The sequence below is a fragment of the Medicago truncatula genome, chromosome 2, assembly GCF_003473485.1.
Source record: "Medicago truncatula cultivar Jemalong A17 chromosome 2, MtrunA17r5.0-ANR, whole genome shotgun sequence".
NCBI classification, from domain to species: Eukaryota; Viridiplantae; Streptophyta; class Magnoliopsida; order Fabales; family Fabaceae; genus Medicago; species Medicago truncatula.
In genome coordinates, this window is record NC_053043.1 from 29,287,493 (window position 1) to 29,310,176 (window position 22,684).

At 34.3% G+C, this 22,684-nt stretch overlaps 1 protein-coding gene across 1 annotated transcript; it reads right to left on the reverse strand.

Moving 5' to 3' along the window:
- Positions 1–1,783: 1,783 nt before the first annotated feature.
- Positions 1,784–4,584, reverse strand: LOC120578203 (uncharacterized). Its single transcript, XM_039830580.1, has 3 exons — positions 4,445–4,584; positions 2,645–3,864; positions 1,784–2,264 (listed from the first exon to the last, which is right to left on the reverse strand). The coding sequence occupies exon 2, from the start codon at positions 3,840–3,842 to the stop codon at positions 2,673–2,675; it is 1,170 nt and encodes a 389-aa protein (XP_039686514.1). The 5' UTR covers positions 3,843–3,864; positions 4,445–4,584; the 3' UTR covers positions 1,784–2,264; positions 2,645–2,672.
- Between the last annotated feature and the right edge of the window lie 18,100 nt (positions 4,585–22,684).

The window sequence follows — 22,684 nt, forward strand, 5'->3', positions numbered from 1 at the left end:
CTACGTGGCTGATTCCACACTAAGGTAGATATAATACAACTCATGGTACATTCTCTTTGATTTGAATTAAGTTCTAATGCTTTCATTTTAATTGATTCTTTGGAACTCTTTAGTTTAATTTTTTTTAAGTAAGTTCCTTTTATTTTTATCAATCATAAAGTTTACACTCACAACCTCACAAATATTAATCATTGTTTAGCATGTCCCTAACAAAATCTCAAGAAAAGTTGAGAACGGAAGGCGCAAGACAAGCACACTAAAAAAGGCCAAACCTAGCTCTGATAAGGTGATTCCAAATGTGGAGACTGTCAATGAGGGACACTTTGAAAAGGATGTGGTTCAATGTATGACTATGGAAGACAAATTGCAAGTCATGGTATATTTTCTTTACTTTATAAATTCAATAACCTGAATAAAGCAAGTATTCAGTTCATTGCCTTAGCATTATTTTATATGTTAAAGGACGTAGATTCTTTACATAATACAACTCATGGTCTTCTTTCAAAGAAAGAAAAAAAAAAACTCATGGTCCATTGCCTTAGCCTTAGTATTATCTAGACTATCCTTATGGTTTTAGCCAATTTATTTATTTTATATGCAGAGAAAATTTCTTTACTTTAAAAAGGATGCTACCTTTATTTTATAGATGATATGCAACTAATATTTCAATTCTTTTCCAGCTCAGCATTTCCCAAATGAGGTATCGAGAACTGTTCTCAAAGGAAAGCGCAAGACTATGATGCTAATTGATGACCAAACACAACAGAAGTATAAGTGTCGCCTTATTACCGCTGAGAGAGCAAGTTACGAAAAGTACTTGGGTGGCCAGTGATTTAACTTTTGCAGAGAATGTGTGCTGGATGTAGGTGATAAGCTTATCTTCGATCTTAAAAAGCCACCTAGGAACATCCACCTGCGAGTTCTTCCGAAGTAGATCTTCCTTTGCTCAACTTCCGCCACTTTGCTGTATCGCTTTAAATCTAATCCTTAACTATCTTGATCTAGGGATGTCATTTCTTCTGTTTCATTTTGACTAATGTAAATGTTGGCAAAATCCCTTTTTGGTTACTCTCTTTTTGGTAAATCTTGACCTATTATGTAATGGTAATTTGCACATTGTTGTTCCTTCATTGGTTCTAATTAGAATCATGTTAATTATAATCTCTTGAACAAAATATGATATGCTCTTTTCCTGTATCAAGGCTTTGAAATTAAAGGACAACAATTTCTTTGAAAGATGCAGTTATTTTCTGCAATTTGCTCATTTCTGACTTAAAGCAAATTTTTTCAAAAATATGTTATTCAACCCGTGCGAAGGACGGTTTTTTAACTAGTAGCATCATAAAAGAAAACTCCCTAATTGAATATCCAAGGACATAGGGGAATTTTTGCACGATGTACTGCGGTTTGACACAAAGGGTAATAAAAGTGAAACTGAAGCATTAGCAGCATACTCACACATGTATACTGGAATAAATCCCACAAGACTTTGGTGTAAGCACTTGAATTTAGAAAGATTTCTACCAAATTGCAAGACTTTTTTGTCACCACATAAACGGTGACTGGCTTATTTGTGTTTGCAGTAGCATAGGACAGAAAGTTAAAGAAAATAACTCACTCTGTTCCTCTATTAAATTTTTAAAACATTAGAAACCAATGGGTTAATTAGATTTAACGGTTGAGATTTGGTGATTTTTCCATGCAACAATTGCAATACTTATGATTATTAGGTCAAAGGTGCAACTATGTCAAGGAATTATTTCATATGTAAGAGTGATTAAAAGTCTCTAAAGTATTGTCCTATAACACTAGGGAGTTACACTAATCTTGCCATTTGATATATAGATCTTTGTTCGGGTAATTTATGCGCATGGCGAAATTGTGCTAAAGAAGCATAAATTTGAGTGACTACTAACTACACAGACACTATTTTGTCACAATCTAATACCTTTTCTGCCAAGGAAAATTGTTGTGTAAAATTTCTGTTCATCAATCAAAGGTCAGTGTATGTTATTATCTTGTTGAGAATCACCTAAATCAGCAGTGAAACTGTGTTGAGAATCACATAAACCTTTCATAGCAAACAGAAACTTTCAGGGGTTGAGGGCATAGTGTGTCTAATGTACAAAATAAAAATCAGAAGACATATTTCCATATCCACCATAAATCTGTGTGTAGAGAAAGCATATGAAGAAGTGAGTTTATAGGTAGCATGAGATGGTCATTCTGTAGTTTCTTGATCAAAGCCAAAAGTGCAACATTGCCTGTTCATATAAATTAATTAATCATTAGTTCTTTGTATTTTAAAAGATAGAAAAAAAACACCTAACAATTCAAGAATTCATAAAAAATATAAATGCAATGCCTTTGACTAGGGTGCATACTATTGTGAATCAAATTAAAAAAAAAAACTCATGCATACATGTTAGACAATAGGAGTTTTTGTTCTGTTTCGTAAACACCAGGTTATATACATTACCCTATGAAGCACGGATACGGGCACGAACACCGGACACGACACGGACACTGACACGCTGACACAGCTAATAATTTGAAAAAATCACATAATTCAATGTAATTACAAGTGTCGGTGTCTGACACGGCACGCCTAATTTGAGGAGTGTCCGTGCTTCATAGACATTACCTCTTGGAGAAATTCAAAAGACACAGCATCATCCACTCATCTCTGATTGTATTAATTTCAGTTCAGTTTTTATGTCCTTCAAAAGCCTCAACTGTTCTTCACCATACCCTGATTCAAAGCCACATGTGATGTCATGATACCTTCTACTAGCTCTCTGCCTTTGAAGCCTAACAATTCTCTGATCAACTTCATCTTGAGAATTATGATCGAAACCCATCCATTCTTTCTCCTGGCCAGCGATAGTTACCGTGCCGTTTCCCTTGTCTGCGTCATGTTTAAAATGTGATTCAACCATTCCCTTAGACACAGATTCTAGTTTTGTTAACCTAATATCTGCCACAGATTTCCTTTTCTCGAGCATTCTTTTCCCTTCGTTATAACTGAATTCATGCTTTCCGGTGGCTTGTGGGACTTCAAATACATCGTGAACATTAGTCGAGCAAGAATGGTCCGAAAATGCTGTCCGGGCAAGTGTACTTTCAGAGTTTATCTTATTACTAGCTTGTGATAATATTGAACATAACCTCCCTCCTTTATTTCTCAAGTTTGTTCCTATGTTGTTAGAATCTGAAATCAGTTTCACTTGTTCATGTAACATTCTTATCTTGTTCCAGTATGAATCTAGAGTTCCACTTCCACACACCAAGCTAGGTTCCTGGTCACCCGAAACTTGAGCTGAAGCCGACGATCTTTCCCCCTTCCGATCAACACTCTCTCTCAGAGTTGGAATCTTTTTAAAGCGAATCGGGGGCATTGACTTTAGCCTTCTCATAACCGGGCTCCCGTTTTGATCACTTGTATTTGATTGCACATACTGAAACTCACTTGCATTGAGATCACATCCTAAGCTCACAAGTTTGTCCTTGTAAGCCTGTAATTGAAACTTAAGAGATGCAGTTTCCATCTCTTTTTCGTACAAAAGTTCTTCAAAAGCTTCGAGGGTGGCTTCGGCATGGCCTATCTTCTCTTCTGCCATTCTCTTGAACTGACTTGCCTCCATCTCCACCACGGCCTTCTCTCCTTGTAAACGCAGTATCATGTCCATTGCTTCTCTTGCAGCTGTGGCTGAAGCATCCCTTTCCTCATCCAACTCCACATACAACTTCTGCAAAAGTTGCTGTTGAGCACGAAGTGTCTCCGTCGCGCCTACTACTGATACATCACTTCTAGTTCGACACATCGTTTGTATTTCTTCCATTCTACTATGCCTTCCTGTTGACCTAAAATAATCACCATTCAGCATTCCAGTTGCAAAGCAATCTCAATGTAGAGCGCGAAATAAACTTCATTTATAAAAGATTATGGGGATCAATTTCAATATATACAAATAAAAATATTCAACGAATCTGCGAAGATTACAACTAATGAGGTGTTTGGAAAGCTAATTATGTTTAGTTTAATCATATAATTGATTTTGAATGAATCGGTTTTATGAAATATATTCACATAAAAGTGAATAAAGCAATACATTTCAGACTAAAAATCATGTTTTGAGGCAAAATCACTAAATCGCATAATCAAGTTAGAATTGATCCTAAAAAATTAATTGATTCTACTCAGAAAACACAAACATATACAAATGAATTGTATATATAAAAGCTTAAACAAAAAACAGAAACAAAAGAATTCAAACATGCACTATCAAAACATACGTCGATTTAACGTGTGTATCTCATAAACAGAATTATGGTATACTGGACATTTAAACAAAATGCAAAATCGATTAATATGACATAACAATTAGTAAAAATGATGAAGAAGGTAAATATATTTGGTGATTGCAAGCAAATAGATCCTTACCAAGGAATATAAATGAAATGAAATGAAATAAATCAGGGTTTTGTAACAATGATAAAGATTTGAAGACAAAAATGAGTGTGAAATTGTTTATAAAAGGAACATGGAAATACAACTGTTTCTCTGCTGTCAACGAGTCAGTGAACTGCGTGTGCTCGAAAACATGTGTAACGACTTTTTTTCATTTTTTTTTTTTTTTTTTTTAAACAAGTAACGACAAAAAAGTAAAGGGGATGTTTCTCTAAAAAAGGGTTTGACTTTTGTTTGTCCATTATGTAATTTTTTTTTTGTTGTTGTTAACTCTTCTTTTTATCCGAGAAAGTTTTTTTTTGAAAGGTATAAGAAAGAAATAATCATAGTAACCGGGACTTTTACGATGAGGTAAATAAAGTTCGAAAAAAATTGTTCCATTGGTAATAAAATTTGGGATCTCTTAAATGATTCGTCCATTTGATAATCTGATTTTCGTTTCCTTGTTTATTAAAGACGAATATTATATTAGCATCGACCCACCCAACACACATTAAGATTTAAACAAAATTTTAAAATGAGAACTTTTTTAAGGTTTTTTTTTTTTTTTTGAAGGAACTTTTTTAAGGTTATAAAGTACTTCAATAAAATCATTTTTATTTTTATTTTAATTAAGTTTTTCATATGTTTTAGATACAAAGTCATATAATAAACTAATGTAACCAATTTTATAAGATATTTCTTTTTCTATTGATAATAAAGTCAACAAATTTAATCTTTGTTTTTTACTATATAAATTTTAGATTATATTTTATCTTTAGTAGAATATGAAACCTTTAATCAAGTAAAAATTTTTAATATTCGTTGAAGCCTAAGGTGATTATATTGGTGACCTTAAGTTTAGATCGGCCTTGCTGCCTATATACATTATTTATTTGTAACTATTTATGTTAATACATATAAATATATAAGGGGTATATAAGTAATCCGGTCTTTTATTTTGTAACAATTGTTCAATTTAGTTCTTCAATTTTTTAAAAACTGCACAATAGTTTTTAAATTCGTTATGCATGAGTTATTATAATCTCCCTCTTAACTTCAAAACGCTATATGTGATGCGGTGCGATATTAAACAAAGATGTGGTAGTTTAAGTGGATTCCAAGTCACCTTCACATATAAAAGGGCTTAAATTGTAAAAAAAAAAAATTGGTCAAGTTTAAATTGTAAATATTATTACACAACATGCTTACTCATGGGGTGTGTTTATTTCAAGTTTACAAAATTTATTCTTAGAAATAACATTCCTTCATTACAAGAATTCCCCAATACACTAACCAATTCAAAATTGCATTAATGAGGGATTTAGACCCTCAGTAATTACTGGCGGAATAAACCTTCAATAACATCCAAAAAAAACCCTCGATAACGTTACTGACGAAAAAATCTCTCAATAATTCAGTGAGTTACATTACTGGCGGATAAATCCGTCAGCAATATCAATAAAGAACCTACGAATTATTACTAGGGCGGAAATATTCCGCCAATAATGTAATCGTACAAGGCATTGCATTACTGAGGGATATAAATCCGTCGGTAATAGTATAACGGATTAAATAATCCGCCGGTAATGCGAATAATCCGTCAGTAACGCTGTTACTTGAGAATCCGTCAGTAAACCATATAATCCGCCAGTAATTAAAATAGGTAATTACGTATGAATTTATTCTCATCTTCATGGGAACTTTATTCCCGCCATTTTCTTTGGGAAAATTTTCTATTCTCAGATACGTTTTATACCTGGGAATAAGATTTAGTAAACTTGTAACAAACATAGACATATATTTCTATCGTTTTATTCCCAGTAATCTATGAATATAACTTGAAACAAACGCACCCTTGTCAATTCTCATCAAACCAAACAATTGGCTAAAAATTCTAAATATATATTTATTTAAAAAATTCAACATTTTCATTAAATTTCCTATAGATTCAATATCAATGTGATTTGAAACAAAAGTGGATGTTCAATGTTCAATATTATCTATTCTTATATATAAGGAGTGATATATAATTTTAGGTTGATTTTTCTTTTATCTTCAAATTATATCTTTCATTTAAACTAGTTAAATTACAATTTTATCTTATGTATAATATTATTTAAATCATTAATATAATATTATTTAAATCATTGATAATTAAATCATAAAAAAAAACTTTCTGAATTCAATGATAATATGAACAATATATATAAGTTAAATTTATACTTGATTATGGTAGATTTAAAAAAAAATAAAAAAAAAATGACGAAATAAGCATGCAGTTAATCACAATATAAAAGTGGAAAGACGGTTAAGTTAGTGTCTGTCTTGATTCTAGGCATAAGTAACGTCTCAAGTCAATGGAGGGATAAGTTGACTAACATATAACAAATTTTGGGACTACAATGAACTATCGATGGTTATAACTTTATAGACTAAATTTCTTGGCTTAAATATGTAAATCGTTCTTGTAAGTTAGCATGTTTTTGGTTTTCGTCCCTATATCTTTTTTGTTCTAAAACAACCACTGTAAGTTAATAACTTTTTTATTTTCGTCCCTTCCGTCAACTTCCGTGACAAAAACGCCAAAGTGTCTAACGGCGGCTAACGTGGCGAAGGATGACGTGGCAAAAAAAACTCTTATTTGTCGTGACAGATGATCCCTGAGTATATTACAGGGACCAAAACAAAAAATGAAAAGGTACACAAGGACGAAATTAAAAACACCTAAATAATCAAGTTTGAAATTTAAAACCCTTGTCGTTTTCATCTTCTTCCTCTCTCTCTGCGTGTTTTAGGGACCAATTTCAAAAATGAAAATTACAAGAGGGATTAAACGGAAAAAAAGAAAACGACTTATAATTTTCACAGATTTCATTCATCTTCTTCATCCTCTTCTCATCTTCTTCCATCTTAACTCAGTCTTTCTTTAATCGTCACCCAGAAAAAGAGAGAGGAAGAATTGGAAAATTGGAGAGAGAGGAATAAGAGAAAGAGAGAGGAAGAAGATGAAGAAATGGGTTTTAAATTTCAAATTTTGTAAGTTTACATTTTTTAATTTCGTCCCTCTGTACCTTTTCGTTTTTGGTTTTGGTCCCTGTAATATAGTCAGGGATCATCTGTCACGACACATAAGCGTTTTATGCCACGTCATCCTTCGCCACGTCAGACGTCGTTAGACACTTTGGTGTTTTTGTAACAAAAGTTGCCGGGAGGGACGAAAATCAAAAAGTTATCAACTTGCAGGGGTTGTTTTAGAACAAGAGGAATGCTAGCAACACTCACTTTTCAACACTCTTTCTAGCACTCACTCAAAAACACGCAAACTTACAGGAACCTTTTACATATTTAAGCCAAATTTCTTTAAAAAAAAATACAGACTAAATTGACTATTTGCTCATGTATAAAGTAAATACCAAGTATTGGTGTAGTTTTTTCTTCCTGATTTACACTAGCACCTAATAAGAACTCAACCAGACCAATTCAACACCACTAGAAAATTACTAAATGAACCTAGTAACAAATTTAGTTCCATTTAAAAATCTATAAATAATTTATAATAGGGTAATGCTACCCAGTACCCCCGACCACTAGTTAAGGAGCAATAAATTAACATATCCCACTTGTTTTGCCTTAATTAAAACAAAAAAAGTCAACTAATTAAATTAAAAAAAGGTGTATTCAATACTATTTAGGCTTATTAGATCCATTGGTCCCCTAACTAATTTGTTATTTTGATTTTGGTCCCATATTTAATAAAAGTAGCAAATTAGTCCCTCAAATATTGAGCCGTTTGCCAAAAAAATCCTTTATGTTAAGTGTTTTCCTTCCCGTTAGTTTTTTCCCACGTGGCTGATATAAAAGCTAAAAATCTGTCTAGAGAGAGAATCAGTTAGCTGGTTTGAGAATAGAAAGAGTGAGAGCGAGAGAAGAATACGAAAAGCTAAACACCAAGATTGAAGAAGATGATAATCGAAGAAATCGAAGAAGGAGAAGACGGATTCGTTGCGAATCCTGGAATGGATGCTTCCGACTACGATTCTGAAGATAACGACGAGGTTTGTTTTCTTCCATCCTTTGATTTTTGTTTTTAGGGTTTCAAAACTGGTATAGGGTTTTGGTTTTTCTGGGTGGTTTCTGGTATAGGGTTAGGGTTTTGATTAAAAAACCCGTTTTCAATCGAAAACATACCCTTTTTTAATCAAAACATCTGTAAAAAAAACCCTATTACTGAAACCCTTAGTTAAGGTTTTCATTGTCTCATGATGCTTTGTTCTGGTAATTTTGTTGATTTATGTTATGATTTTGTAACAGTTGGAGGGTCGATTTGTGCTGGTAGTTCACCATGGGGGGGGGGGGGGGGGGGGTTTGTTGATTTTAACCATAATGGTTACAATGGCACTGAAACAGTACTAGAGTGTGAACCAGATTATTGGGCTTACTTCTCAATTTTATCAACCTTAAAACAGTTAGGTTACCCAATGGTTAGGTCACTTTGGTACCATGACCCTAATTTAGTGGATGACCTTATTAGATTAAGGCCTGACATTGGTTGTAGAAGGATGATGCATATTGCAGAGATGTATGATAGAGTGCATATTGTGTGTGATTATTCATCATTGGGTGCATTTTCATGGGTTTCTGTGTTAGAAGGGTATTTTAGTCATTTTGGACTTAAGGGTATTTTAGTCATTTTGTGAGAACGGGTAAAATTATAATTCTGGTGGGAATTACTTTTAGTGATTAGTGAGAATAGTTATTTCATTAAGTTACTAGAGTAAAATGAGATTTTATCGTTTAGTGACCGTTAGTAACATTTTACCGTTACTTGACCGTTATTAGTTAATTACTGGTTAGAGTGTAGAAACATTTTGGTTTGAATAGAAATGGGTTAAGTCCATTAAGTTGAGGGTTAGGCCCAATTGTGAGACACACTACAAAAACATACACTTATGAGAAATTTCCTCACACTTTCATTACACTAAGATATTTTGGAGTGAATAGAGAGAGAAAGTGGGAGCTATAGGAGAAAAGGGTTAGAGAGAAGAGGACTTGAAGAATCAAGGATTGGGGTTAAGCTATGAGCAAAATTGAAGTCTAAGCTAGGGAGATTAACCTACTAAGGTAAGGGGGTTAGAATTCATCATAATCACTTTTGTAATTTTCAATTATTTGTATGATAAGTGCTTAATTGGATGAATTGATTAATTGTTCATAAGTGGTGAAATTCGTGCTCTAATTATGATGACATGTGTAACACCCCGTTTTCCCAACATAAAAATTTCATTTAATTAATTAGAGTAATTCACATAAACGGAATATCACACTTCTTTTCTTAAAATCATAAACAGAATAATTAACTAATTATCCTTCAAAATTCAATAACATAATATTTAATACTTCGCAGCGGAATTTATTCAAACATCTAAAATAGTCTTGGCACGAAGGCCTCATCAAAGCATCTCATAAAAATCCAATTAACAATTTAATCATGTAAATTCATAAACAATACGTAAGGAATAGAAAAGCATGCAAAAAAGTTCTCATCCCGTTACGTATCAGAGCACCTAAAGACACACGTGAGAGATAATCCACTCATGACAGCAATCTAACAGCAACTTAAACTCGATCACCTGCAAGTTACTCATACGAAGAGCAACATTTCCAAGCAGAAGGGGTGAAATTTCGCAAACAATAATATTAAGCATATAATTCATCAATTACATTTAACAACTTAAACTTCATCAATTTATAATAATAATTCTTCGTATAGTACTTTACTAAATCATCAATCAACTTCTAGTCAACATTAATATCATATTCATCACATCATATACATTCATCATATAACAACATAAACATCACATCATAAAACATCATTGTATAACAACATAATTCATCATATCATAAACATCTTCTCATAATAATATAAACAACACAACATAATCATCACCTCATAATAACATAGACAACACAACATAATCATCACCTCATAATAACATAGACAACACAACATAATCATCATCTCATAATCACATAAATAACCACATATTCATCATCTTATAATAATATAAACAACAACATAATCATCACTTAATAATAATAATAATCATATACAACACAACATAATCATCACTTAATAATAATAATCATATACAACATAACATAATAATCACTTAATAATAATAATTATATACAACACAACATAATCATCACTTAATAATAATAATCATATACAACACAACATAATCATTAACATTTCATGGTTTGTCATCAACAACAACTTCAACGATTTGACGACGACAACATCAACCTGTCAATACAACTACGTGAGATTACACTCCCTCTTATGAAACAACGACGTAAGAGTACACCACCTCTTATAGAACAACAACGTAAGAGTACACCACCTCTTATAGAACAACAACGTAAGAGTAGTCCACCTCTTATAAAACAACGTAAGAGTACACCACCTTTTATAAAACGACAACGTAAGAGTACACCACCTCTTATAGAACAACAACATAAGAGTACACAACCTCTTATAAAACAACGTAAGAGTACACCACCTGTTATAAAACGACAACGTAAGAGTATGTAACGCCCTCTTTAATTATTTGATTATTTTAATGAGTTTAGAATATAATTATATGATTTGTGTGATTTATATGATTTATTTTGATGAGTGATATTTTGTTATGTAATATGTTGATATTTATTAGTATAATATATATGTTATTTGGTTTAGAAATATATATATTATTTGGTTTAGAAATATATATGTTATTTGGTTTAGAAATATATATATATATTAGAAATATATTTGTTATAAAGATATATTTGATAATTGTTATAGAAATATTTTATATTTTATATTTTATATATTAGAATAGAATATTGAGATTTTAGGGAGATTTGGATATAAGAGAAAAATAAGTAGGTTAAGGATTTTTATAAAAGGGGAGAGTTAGAATTAGAAAATAAGGATTTGGTGCAAACTGCTTTTGGGAGAAAAAGGGAGAAAGTGAGAAGTTAGAGAAGAGAAGAGAAGAACCAAGAGAGGCTGCCTGATCGATTTATTAAGGTAAGGGTGAGACTAGCATTCAATTCTATTAATCTATATAATTCTGATGCTTTTATTTAGCAAGTGTATGATTGAATTAGAGAAGTTGGGAATTAGGGTTAGAATGTAGAATTGAATTGTGGAAAGAAGTAGATAATCTGATGGATTAGGGTGATAAAGAATGTTTAGATTGTAGATTAATCACAGACTAAGTTTCTAATCAGTATTGGGGTTTGAGTCGATTGAAATTGGGATTTTCGTTTGAATAGTCGGTGTCTAAACGTTTTGCAAATAAGAGATTATGTGAGGTTTGGGAAATCGATTTTTGGGTGGTTGAAACTTGAATCTTTTTGTAGATTATGATAGGGCTAAGTGTCAGGAGCGTGTAGGCGAAAACGGCATCGAAAACGGGTTAACGGTTTGATTTTTATGTCCGAAAACGTGAAGGTTGAAAATCTGAAGTCGTCTGTCAAATCTGGAAAACTCGTGCCACGATGGGAGACCAACGTGCCACGATAATGTCATACTAGAAACCTTAAAAATGCAATTTTCTTTACTCCAAATGCTTCCAAACTTCTTCCTAAGTGTAGGGACTTTATCCTAACCATCTAGAGATGTTTTTAGGAAAGAAATAACGTTGTATAAAGGGTCTAATGAGTTGTTGAGAGTTGAACCTTGGGGTAGTTATGAATATTATTTACAATATTAATGATGATATGTGAAGCTGATTTATGATGATTTGATGTTGTTTATAATGTGATATAATTGTATATGCATTACTTGAATTATATGTGAATATTTGAGATGTTTACTTGCGTTCGATATTATTATATCATGATGTTTTGCATACTGCCTATGTTGCTGATTGTTAATTAACTAAGCTGCATGAGTCGGTCTAAGTTGATTAAGATGATGAAGTTCCAAATTATTGGATTATACAAGAGTTGTCGATTTAAGATGTTTAAGAAGTCGAGTCCATGCATTAGCATTCTTTGTTGGGGGCTTGATACTCTGGAGTATATTAATACTTAAATAGCGATAGGGGCTTGATGCTCTGGAGTATATTAATACTCAAATAGCGATAGGGGCTTGATGCTCCGTATTGGTACCACATGCATATAAGAGGTCTAAGTTGCATAATCGAGTTGGAGTCGCATTTGTCGAGTCAAGGATGTTTAAGTTGATAAGTTGTGAAGTTGTAATTGTTTATACAAACTATGATTGAAGTGCTAAATGATATATTACTATCTATAATGAATATTAAGATGATTTGATGTTGATTAAATATAATTGTTGAATTATATGCTTAATATTATTGTTTTGTGAAATCTCACCCCTTCTGCTTGGAAATGTTGCTCTTCCTATGAGTAACTTGCAGGTGATCGTTAGTAGTGGTTGTTGTTGCTGTCGTGAGTGACTTATTCCTCACCGAGTCTTAGGATGCTCTGATACGTAACGGGATGAGATCTTTTGTGACTATTTTCTATTCCTTTACGTATTGTTTATGTTTTAATAAGGCCTGCGTGCCAAAGACTTATCTATGTTAATGAATTTAATCCGCTGCAGAGTTTGAAATAATATGTTGATGATTTTTGGAAGGATGATTAGTTAATTATCTCATTTATTATATTTTAGAGAAGTGTAGCATTCCGTTATACGTTGTTTACTCTGATAAATATTTATGAAATTTTTAAGTTGGGAAAACGGGGTGTTACAGAGTACACCACCTCTTATAAAACGACAACGTAAGAGTACAACACCTCTTATAAAACAACAACGTAAGAGTACACCACCTCTCACAAAACGCCTGAACATAAACAGTCACCAACAACAACTTCAACTACGACTTCAACAACTTAGACAACATTAACAACTTAGGATTCCAATACTTTGGAAAAACAACTTACAACTTTACAACTTAGACCAACACCTGCATCTTGATCACTTAACAACAGCAACAGAAATAGTACAAGCAATTCACAACATAACAATATTAATGAAAAGCATCAACAACTTAAACATCATACATTTTCCACATAAGGCATATAAATATTTCACATAACCAACAACAGCAACATAGGCAACACATAAACATCTCAAGATATAACAACATCAAATGATAATCAACATCAACTTAAACATCATATATAATTCATGTAATGCGTATACAATTATATCACATTAATATCAACAATAAATTCATATTATACAGCCTCCCCGATCATCATTAATATCATATTCAACCTCCATTCCTACCCCAAGATCAACTTACAACATGGATTAAATAATCTTAAACATCTTAATTGAACTCATAGTACTTCTAGTTTTGAGGGTTGAAATTATCCCATAAGTTTTAGATTAACTTAGAAACGGTTATGCTGAATTTTCATAAAATTTCACTAAGACCTCGTTGGAGTATTTTCATCATATCTCAAAAACCAAAAATTATTTTCAAGTAAAACCAAAGCCATTGGAAAGCTAACAAAATTATCTACAACTTTCATGTTTACACCAAGGGCCAATTCAAAACAGAAACGTATGAAAAAGACGCAAGAACACGAAATAGGGCAGTCTGCCACTGAACATTTCGCCAGGCGAACTACTGGCGATGGAATGGCGAAAAGCTACTGGGATACTTCGCCAAGCGAACTAATGGCGAGTGGCTACTGGAATGATCCGCCAGGCAAAATATCTCTCCGCCATGGCGAATCGCGACAGACCAGACTATGTGAATTCTGCAGTTTTTCACCAAAAGTCCCATTTTTCCCAAATTTAATCCCCAAAACTGATTACAACATTGCTATATGATTACACCTATGATCTGTACGAAATCTCTCATCATTAACATGGTTTCTACACTTTCAATTCAAAAATCTATAATCAAAACCTAAACCCCAAATCCCAATTTAACCACAACCCTCTTGATAAATCAACATCAGAAGTTATATAATCTAAAATCATTGAGAGTTAGTCTCACCCTTACCTTAACAATTCGAAAATCGCAGCTTTTTCTAGGTATTTCTCTCCTCTTGTTCTCCCTTTTCTCCAAAACTGGTTGTACATGAAAATAATTCTAAACCTAGTTTCTCCTATTTATCACTTCCCATCTATTTTATCTTATTTCCTCTAGTTCCACAAAACTCTCTAAATTCACAAAACAGTCTCCCTCTCAATATTTATTCTATTAAATACTAAAATAAGCCACATAATAAATCACATAATCATATAAATATATTTTAAACCTATTAAAACAATCAAATAAATTAAATAATTCAAAGAGGGCATTACAACATGTTTAGATGTATGAAGTTATGGATAATTGAATTGTTGTTAGTTGAATTTCATGTTCAAAGTATGATAAAATGATATATGTTGAAAATATGCTCAATTGGTGAATTATGCTATGTTGTTGATGAATTGTGATAAGTTTCATGATCAATTGATGTTGTTGTTGCTAAGTGATATTGTTGTTGATGATTCATGGCTTGGATGTTCATAATTCATGATTTGTTGTTGTGAATTAAGTTGTTGTTGGTTTGGTGAAAATGGGTACTTATGAGTTTTGCTCAAATTGTTGGATTGAGATATTGTGTTGTTGAATTATGGTTGAATTCATGTTCAATTGAAGTTGTTGTTGAATTAGATATGTTGTTGTTGTTGATTTGTACCATGGGTATTCCATTTTGTGAAGTTGTGGTTTGTATTGGTGAAGTTGAGTTAAGTGTTCATGTGAAGGATCAAAATGAACTTTTGATATATATGGTTGTTGACTGAAATTTTGTTATTGTCGGATGAATTGAACCTAGAAGAATTTCTGTTTTCATGTTGTGGTTGTGTTAGTTGAGTCGTTTGGGAGAAAACGGGTTTTTCGTGTGAAATGTCGATGTTTAAGCGTTTTCGCCAATAAGTGCTTATATGAGGTTTTGGAAAATGATTTTTGGGATGATTGAAACATGGAATTTTTGTAGGTTATGTTAGAGTCAAGTGTCAGGAGCGTGTAGGCGAAAACGGCATCAAAATCCAATTAACGGTTTAAATTTTACGCGCGAAATGGTGAAAAACGCACTTTTTGAAAAGCTGATTTTTGGACCTGATACTGTCACAATCGTGCCGTGATTTTTGCAGCCGTCCGTGATTTTGATGGCAGAATGTCAATGGTTGTGGACAGAAAAAACGTGCCGCGATTTCTAAAAACGTGACGCGATTTTTGTGAACCAGATCCTTCATATTTCACTATTTTTCACCCCTTTCCACTTTGAATTGGATTTTGGTGTAAACATGAAAGTTTTAGATAATTATGTTAGTTTTCTAATGGCTTTGGTTTGACTTCCAAATGATTTTTAGAACTTGAGTTATGATCAAATTACTACACATGGGTCATGTGGATTTTTGTGAAACTTATCATAACTTTTTCTATGAGCCGTGGAACTTTTCCAAACTTGATATTAGGTTTAATGAAGTACTTAGAGTGAATAATTGAGTATGCATTTATGTATTTGGGAATGTGAATGTGTTGATGGTTTAAGAAATATTTTGGGCGGAGTTGAATCGGTGAAAACGGGTTTTGAGCTAAAATGTCGTTTTGTCTTGGGTTTTCTCATATGAACTTAAGCTATCCTTTGAACTAATTTCTAATAGTTTTTAAGTGGCTTAAGTCCTTGACTACATGATTGATTAAGATTGAATTGTAGGATTTCAAACTTGAATAAGTTGCCTAGCTTTGAAAATTATCAATGTTGGCCGTTTGCCACATGATTTGGATTTTTGTCGGAAATGTTTCTTGAGCCAATTGTCTTGTGATTTATTGTGATTATTCTTATATGACTAAGTGAAGTTGTATGAATGAATGATTGTATTGGATATGATGATTATCATGAGATATGTATGCTATCTTACTTAGATTGTAAGGAATGCTTGAATGGTGAAACTATATGTGATAGTTGATGTTGAATGACATTGTTGATTATTGATAATCATGTTGATGTGTGATGATGAATACTATGATTTAATTGTGTGTGGGCATGTTTTCTTGATAATGCAAATGTTGTGAAGATAATCAGTATAAATGGGTGTTGTCCTATATATTGAGGTGAAAATTGTGGATTGTTGTCGCATTATCGAGTCCTTATACATGTCCATGCATCATAGTCGTGTTGAGATGATGTTTTATTCATTATTGGGCTTCGACCTGGCAGAGATTTTTGAGATCTAGTTTTAGGGCTTCGGCCTGGCAGAGATCTTTTGAGGTCTAGATATGATGTTTTATTCGTTATAGGGCTTCGGCCTGGCAGAGATCTTTTGAGATATGGATATGGTGATCTTTTGGGTATATATATATATATTTATATGATGTTTGGTGATTTATGTGGTGTATTATTTTATTATATGGTTTATTTAATAATAATTAGAATAAGTGTAAAATAATAATTATTTTGGTGTTTGGGGAATTAATAGAATTTATTAAAATTAAAGGGAGTTAAGTGTAATAATGGGGAGTTGAGAAGGCAATTAAGATAGAAAGATTAGAGTCAGAAACACTTTTACGTGAAACTGACAGTTTTGGGAGAAAGGAGGGAAGAGCAAGTAGAACTCAAGAAACCAAATTGCTGTGCATTTCTTTCTGCAATTCTAAGGTAAGGGTGAGGTTTACTTCAATAGTGTAGTTACTGATTTCTGATTTTGAGTTTAACAGGTTTTGGTGAGGAATTGGGATTTTGGGGTTTTATGATAAAATGAGGATTTTGAATTTGTAAGCATGATTTTGATGTTAGAATTAGTTTCTGGTTGCATAGAACACTTAATTATGTATCTGTAAACTGATTTGGGGAGTGATTGGAAGAAAAATGGGATTTTTGGAAAAAACCAGTTTTCTGCCCGTACAGAAGTTCATCGCTCGCCTCGCGAGTAGTCTTGCTCGCCATGGCGAGTGAGCAACTTCATAGCTCGCCTCGCGAGCAGACCAACTCGCCATGGCAAGTAGCCCAGATCAAAACTTGATTTTTGAAAAGTTTTTATAAGATGTTTTGGGGATGGTTTAAGGTACCTAGATGATATTAATGAAGACTGGAACAAGTTTTAGGTTAAAAAGATGAATAGGGAACTTAGAATTGGGATTTGAGCGAGAAAATGTCATTTTTCCCGAGAGCACCTATTTTTCACTCGCCTCGAGTTCGCCTTGAACTCGCCATGGCGAGCTTGTGGTTTTGTGAACTCGCCATGGCGAGCAAATGTGCTCGCGAGGCGAGCTGTGCAATTTTGAGTGCAGTTTTGCTTGCATGAATGGTAATGTTTGAGTGTTGTTGTTTAAGCATAATTATATTTAATTGTGCATAATTCTGAATGGTTGGATCTCTGTTGGTTGTTGATTGATGTTGAGGAATGCATTGTATGTTTTAACTATTAATCATACATGTTGTTTAAGTGGAGTCACATGGAGTTTGCATTGCATGGTCAGTTGTATGTAGATATACACAAGTAGGTCCATGGCATATGCATAAAACAGCGGAGAGGAATCATGTCCTGGAGTACTAGTTGCTCAACAGCGGCGAGGGCTTCAGTCCTGATGAATGCTTTAACCATTCAAAAGCGGTGAGGGCTTCGGTCGTGTTTGGTACCACATGCATATTTGAATCCATTGAGAAGTCTAAGGTGTTGTCTTAGCAGTGTTGTCATGTCATTTGCATGAGTCTTAGTTGTTGATTGTGGTTGTTACTTGATGATGATGATGTTGTTGGTGAATATGTACATTGTATACATACTTGTTAAGTGGATTATGATGATGTTGTTGTTGCTTGTGAATTAATTATGTATATTTGCAAGATGATGTATTTGATGTTATAGGGTGTTAGATTCAATTGAAGATTTAATATCTATATTTATTGTTGTGAATCTCACCCCTTCTGCTTGAAAATGTTGCCCTTCCTATGGGTAACTTGCAGGTGATCCTGAGTAGTTGGTGGTGGCTCAATGTCGTGTCTAGGGCTCTGATACGTGGGAATGGGAATTATTATTTATATTATTGTTGTTTTTCCTTTCCATGTATCAAATTTTGGAATTGTGATGTGGAGCCTTTTACTGTCTTTTGAACAATGTTGTTGACTTATGCTAAGACCTTTAATGCCATAGATTGTTGTTGGATTTGAAAACTATTCCGATGCTATGTTTTCATATATATCAAGGTGTTTTGATTAAATAGTTTTATTTTCTATTTAAGAAATTTTGAAATGACGTGTAGCATGCCCGTTGTGGAATTACTCTGATGTATATTTGTTATTTAATTGCTTTTGGGTAACGGGGTGTTACAATTTGGTATCAAAGCAGGTTGGTCCGTCCGACCAAGTAGTAGAGTCGTGTTGAGCCACCTAGGATAGAGTGTCAACTTTAATGTTATTTTTTTGTTGTTGTTCTGAGTTGTTGTTTCTCGTGTAGAACTTCGAGATGACTGGAAGTAGTGATGTTGCCCTTGTTGCTGCGCTTGAGGCTGTAGCTCAAGCTGTTCAACAGCAACCTAAGGTTGAGACTGGTAATGATGGAACCAGGATGCTGGAAACTTTCTTGAGGAATCATCCACCGACATTCAAGGGTAGGTATGATCCTGATGGTGCTCAGAAATGGCTGAAAGAGGTTGAAAGGATTTTCAGGGTCATGCAATGTTCAGAGATTCAGAAGGTGTGGTTTGGGACGCACATGCTAGCTGAAGAGGCCGATGATTGGTGGATTAGTTTGTTGCCTGTTCTGGAGCAGGATGGTGTGGTAGTGACTTGGGATATGTTCAGGAAAGAGTTCCTGGGTAGGTACTTCCCGGAAGATGTCCGGGGAAAGAAAGAGATTGAGTTTCTGGAGTTGAAGCAGGGTGACATGTCTGTCACAGAGTATGCTGCAAAGTTTGTGGAACTTGCCACATTCTACCCTCATTACAGTGCGGAGACAGCTGAGTTCTCCAAGTGCATCAAATTTGAGAATGGTTTGAGGGCGGACATCAAAAGAGCTATTGGGTATCAGCAGATCAGAGTCTTTTCTGAGTTGGTTAATAGGTGTAGGATTTATGAAGAGGACACCAAAGCTCATTACAAGATAATGAGTGAGAGGAGGTAAGGGGCAACAGAATCGTCCTAAGCCTTACAGTGCTCCTGCTGACAAAGGAAAGCAGAAGATGGGTGATGACAGGAGGCCCAAGAGGAGAGATGCTCCTATTGAGATTGTTTGTTACAAGTGTGGTGAGAAAGGCCACAAGAGCAATGTTTGTGGTAAAGATGATAGAAAATGCTTCAGGTGTGGTCAGAAGGGTCACAGTCTAGCTGAATGCAAGCGTGGGGATATTGTCTGCTACAATTGCAATGGAGAGGGTCATATCAGTTCACAGTGTCCTGAGCCGAAGAAGGCTAGAACTGGTGGGAAGGTGTTTGCATTGACTGGTACACAGACTACCAATGAGGACCGACTTATCAGAGGTACTTGTTTCTTTAATAGTACTCCTTTAATTGCTATTATTGATACTGGTGCTACTCATTGTTTTATTGTTATCGAATGTGCCTATAAGTTGGGTTTGGATGTATCTGATATGAAAGGGGAAATGGTTGTTGAAACTCCAGCTAAGGGTTCAGTAACCACTTCTCTTGTTTGTCTGGGGTGTCCTATATCTATGTTTGGTAGAGATTTTGTGGTTGATTTAGTTTGTCTGCCATTGTCGGGTATGGATGTTATTTTTGGAATGAATTGGTTAGAATATAATCGAGTTCATATCAACTGCTATAGTAAGACGGTGCATTTTTCTTCTGTTGACGAAGAAGGTGAGGTTGAGTTTCTGTCTACAAAACAGATGAAACAGTTTGAACGTGATGGAACTCTGATGTATTCTCTAATGGCACAATTGTCGTTAGAAAATCAAGCTGTGATTGACAGGTTACCTGTAGTGAATGAATTTCCAGAAGTATTTCCTGATGAGATTCCTAATGTGCCACCAGAGAGGGAGGTTGAATTTTCAATTGACCTTGTTCCAGGAACGAAGCCGGTGTCGATGGCACCATACCGTATGTCAGCTTCTGAGTTAGTTGAATTGAAGAAACAGTTGGAGGACCTGTTAGATAAGAAATTTGTAAGACCCAGTGTTTCACCTTGGGGAGCACCGGTGTTATTGGTTAAGAAGAAGGATGGTAGTATGAGACTGTGCATAGATTACCGTCAGTTGAACAAAGTCACGATAAAGAACAGGTATCCGCTTCCTAGAATTGACGACTTGATGGATCAGTTGGTTGGTGCTAAGATCTTTAGCAAGATTGACTTGAGGTCTGGTTATCATCAGATAAAGGTGAAGGATGAAGATATGCAGAAGACGGCCTTTAGGACACGTTATGGTCATTACGAGTACAAAGTGATGCCTTTCGGTGTTGTAACACCCCGTTAGCCAAAAGCAATAAAATAGCATATAAACATCAGAGTAATCCCACAACGGGCATGCTACACGTCATTTCAAAATTCTTAAATAGAAAATAAAACTATTTAATCAAACCACTTGATAAAATATGAAAACATAGCAGCGGAATAGTTTTCAATCCAACAACAGCCTACGGCATTAAAGGCCTTAGCATAATTCAACAACATTGTTCAAAAGACAATAAAGGCTCCACATCGCAAATCCAAAATTCGATACATGGAAAAGAAACAACAATAATATAAATAACAGTTCCCATCCCACGTATCAGAGCCCTAGACACGACTCTTGAGCCACCACCGACTACTCAGGATCACCTGCAAGTTACCCATAGGAAGGGCAACATTTTCAAGCAGAAGGGGTGAGATTCACAACAATAAACATAGATATTAAATCTTCAATTGAATCTAACACCCTAGAACTTCAATATATCATCTTGCAAATATTAATAATTTATTCACAAGTCACAACAACATCACCATAATAATCCACTTAATAAGTATGTATACAATGTACATATTACCACAACATCAACAATACCACATGATCACAATGAATATATATAAATAAATGTATATTCAACATCAACATCATCCATCAGATAAAACTGAAACAACAACCAAGACTCATGCAAATGACATGACCACTGCTAAGACACCATCTTAGACTTCTTAATGAAATGCATTATGCATGTGGTACCAATCAGGACCGAAGCCCTCACCGCTTTTGAATGGTTAAAGCATTCATCAGGACCGAAGCCCTCACCGCTGTTGAGCAACTAGTACTCCAGGACCGAAGCCCTCACCGCTGTTTTTATTGCATATGCAATGGACCTACTTGTGTATATCTACATACAACTGACCATGCAATGCAACTCCATGTGACTCCACTTAAACGACATGTATGATTAATAATTAAAACACACAATGCATTCCTCATCATCAATCAACAACCAACAGAGATTCAACCATTCAGAATGATGCACAATTAAATATAATTATGCTTAAACAACAACACTCAACCTTATCATCCAAGCAAGCAAAACTGCACTCAAAACTGCACAGCTCGCCTCGCGAGCACATCTGCTCGCCACGGCGAGTTCACAAAAACACTAGCTCGCCATGGCGAGTTCAAGGCGAACTCGAGGCGAGTGGAAATCAGGTACTCTCGGGAAAAAGTGACATTTTCTCAGTCAAACTCCAATTCTAAGCTCCCTATTCATCTTTTTAACCTAAAACTTCCACCATTCATCATTAATATCATCTAGGTACCTTAAACCATTCCCAAAACATCTTATAACAACTTTTCAAAAATCACATTTTTCTGGGCTTGCTCGCCATGGCGAGTTGGACTGCTCGCGAGGCGAGTGATGAAGTTGCTCACTCGCGAGGCGAAGCATGAATGCTCGCGAGGCGAGCGATGAACTTCTGTACGGGCAGAAAACTGGTTTTTCCCCAAATTTCACTAAAACCTGTTAAACTCAAAATCAGAATCTAAAATCTACACTATTGAAGTAAACCCCACCCTTACCTTAAATTTGCAGAAGAAATGTGCAGCAAAAATCCACTCTTGGTTCCTCCTTGGTTCTCTCTTGTTTGCTCCCAAAAACTGCTTCTACGTAAAACTGATTCTAACTTCTCTGTATAACTTCCCTCTTAAAAGTAACTCCCTTTAATTATAATAAATATTAAATAACTCCCCTAACTCCAAAATAACTAATATTTCATACTTATTCTAATTA

What these genes read in the sequence shown, in the direction of transcription:
- LOC120578203 (XM_039830580.1), bottom strand. Translation starts at nt 3,842, where the DNA reads ATGGAAGAAATACAAACGATGTGTCGAACTAGAAGTGATGTATCAGTA.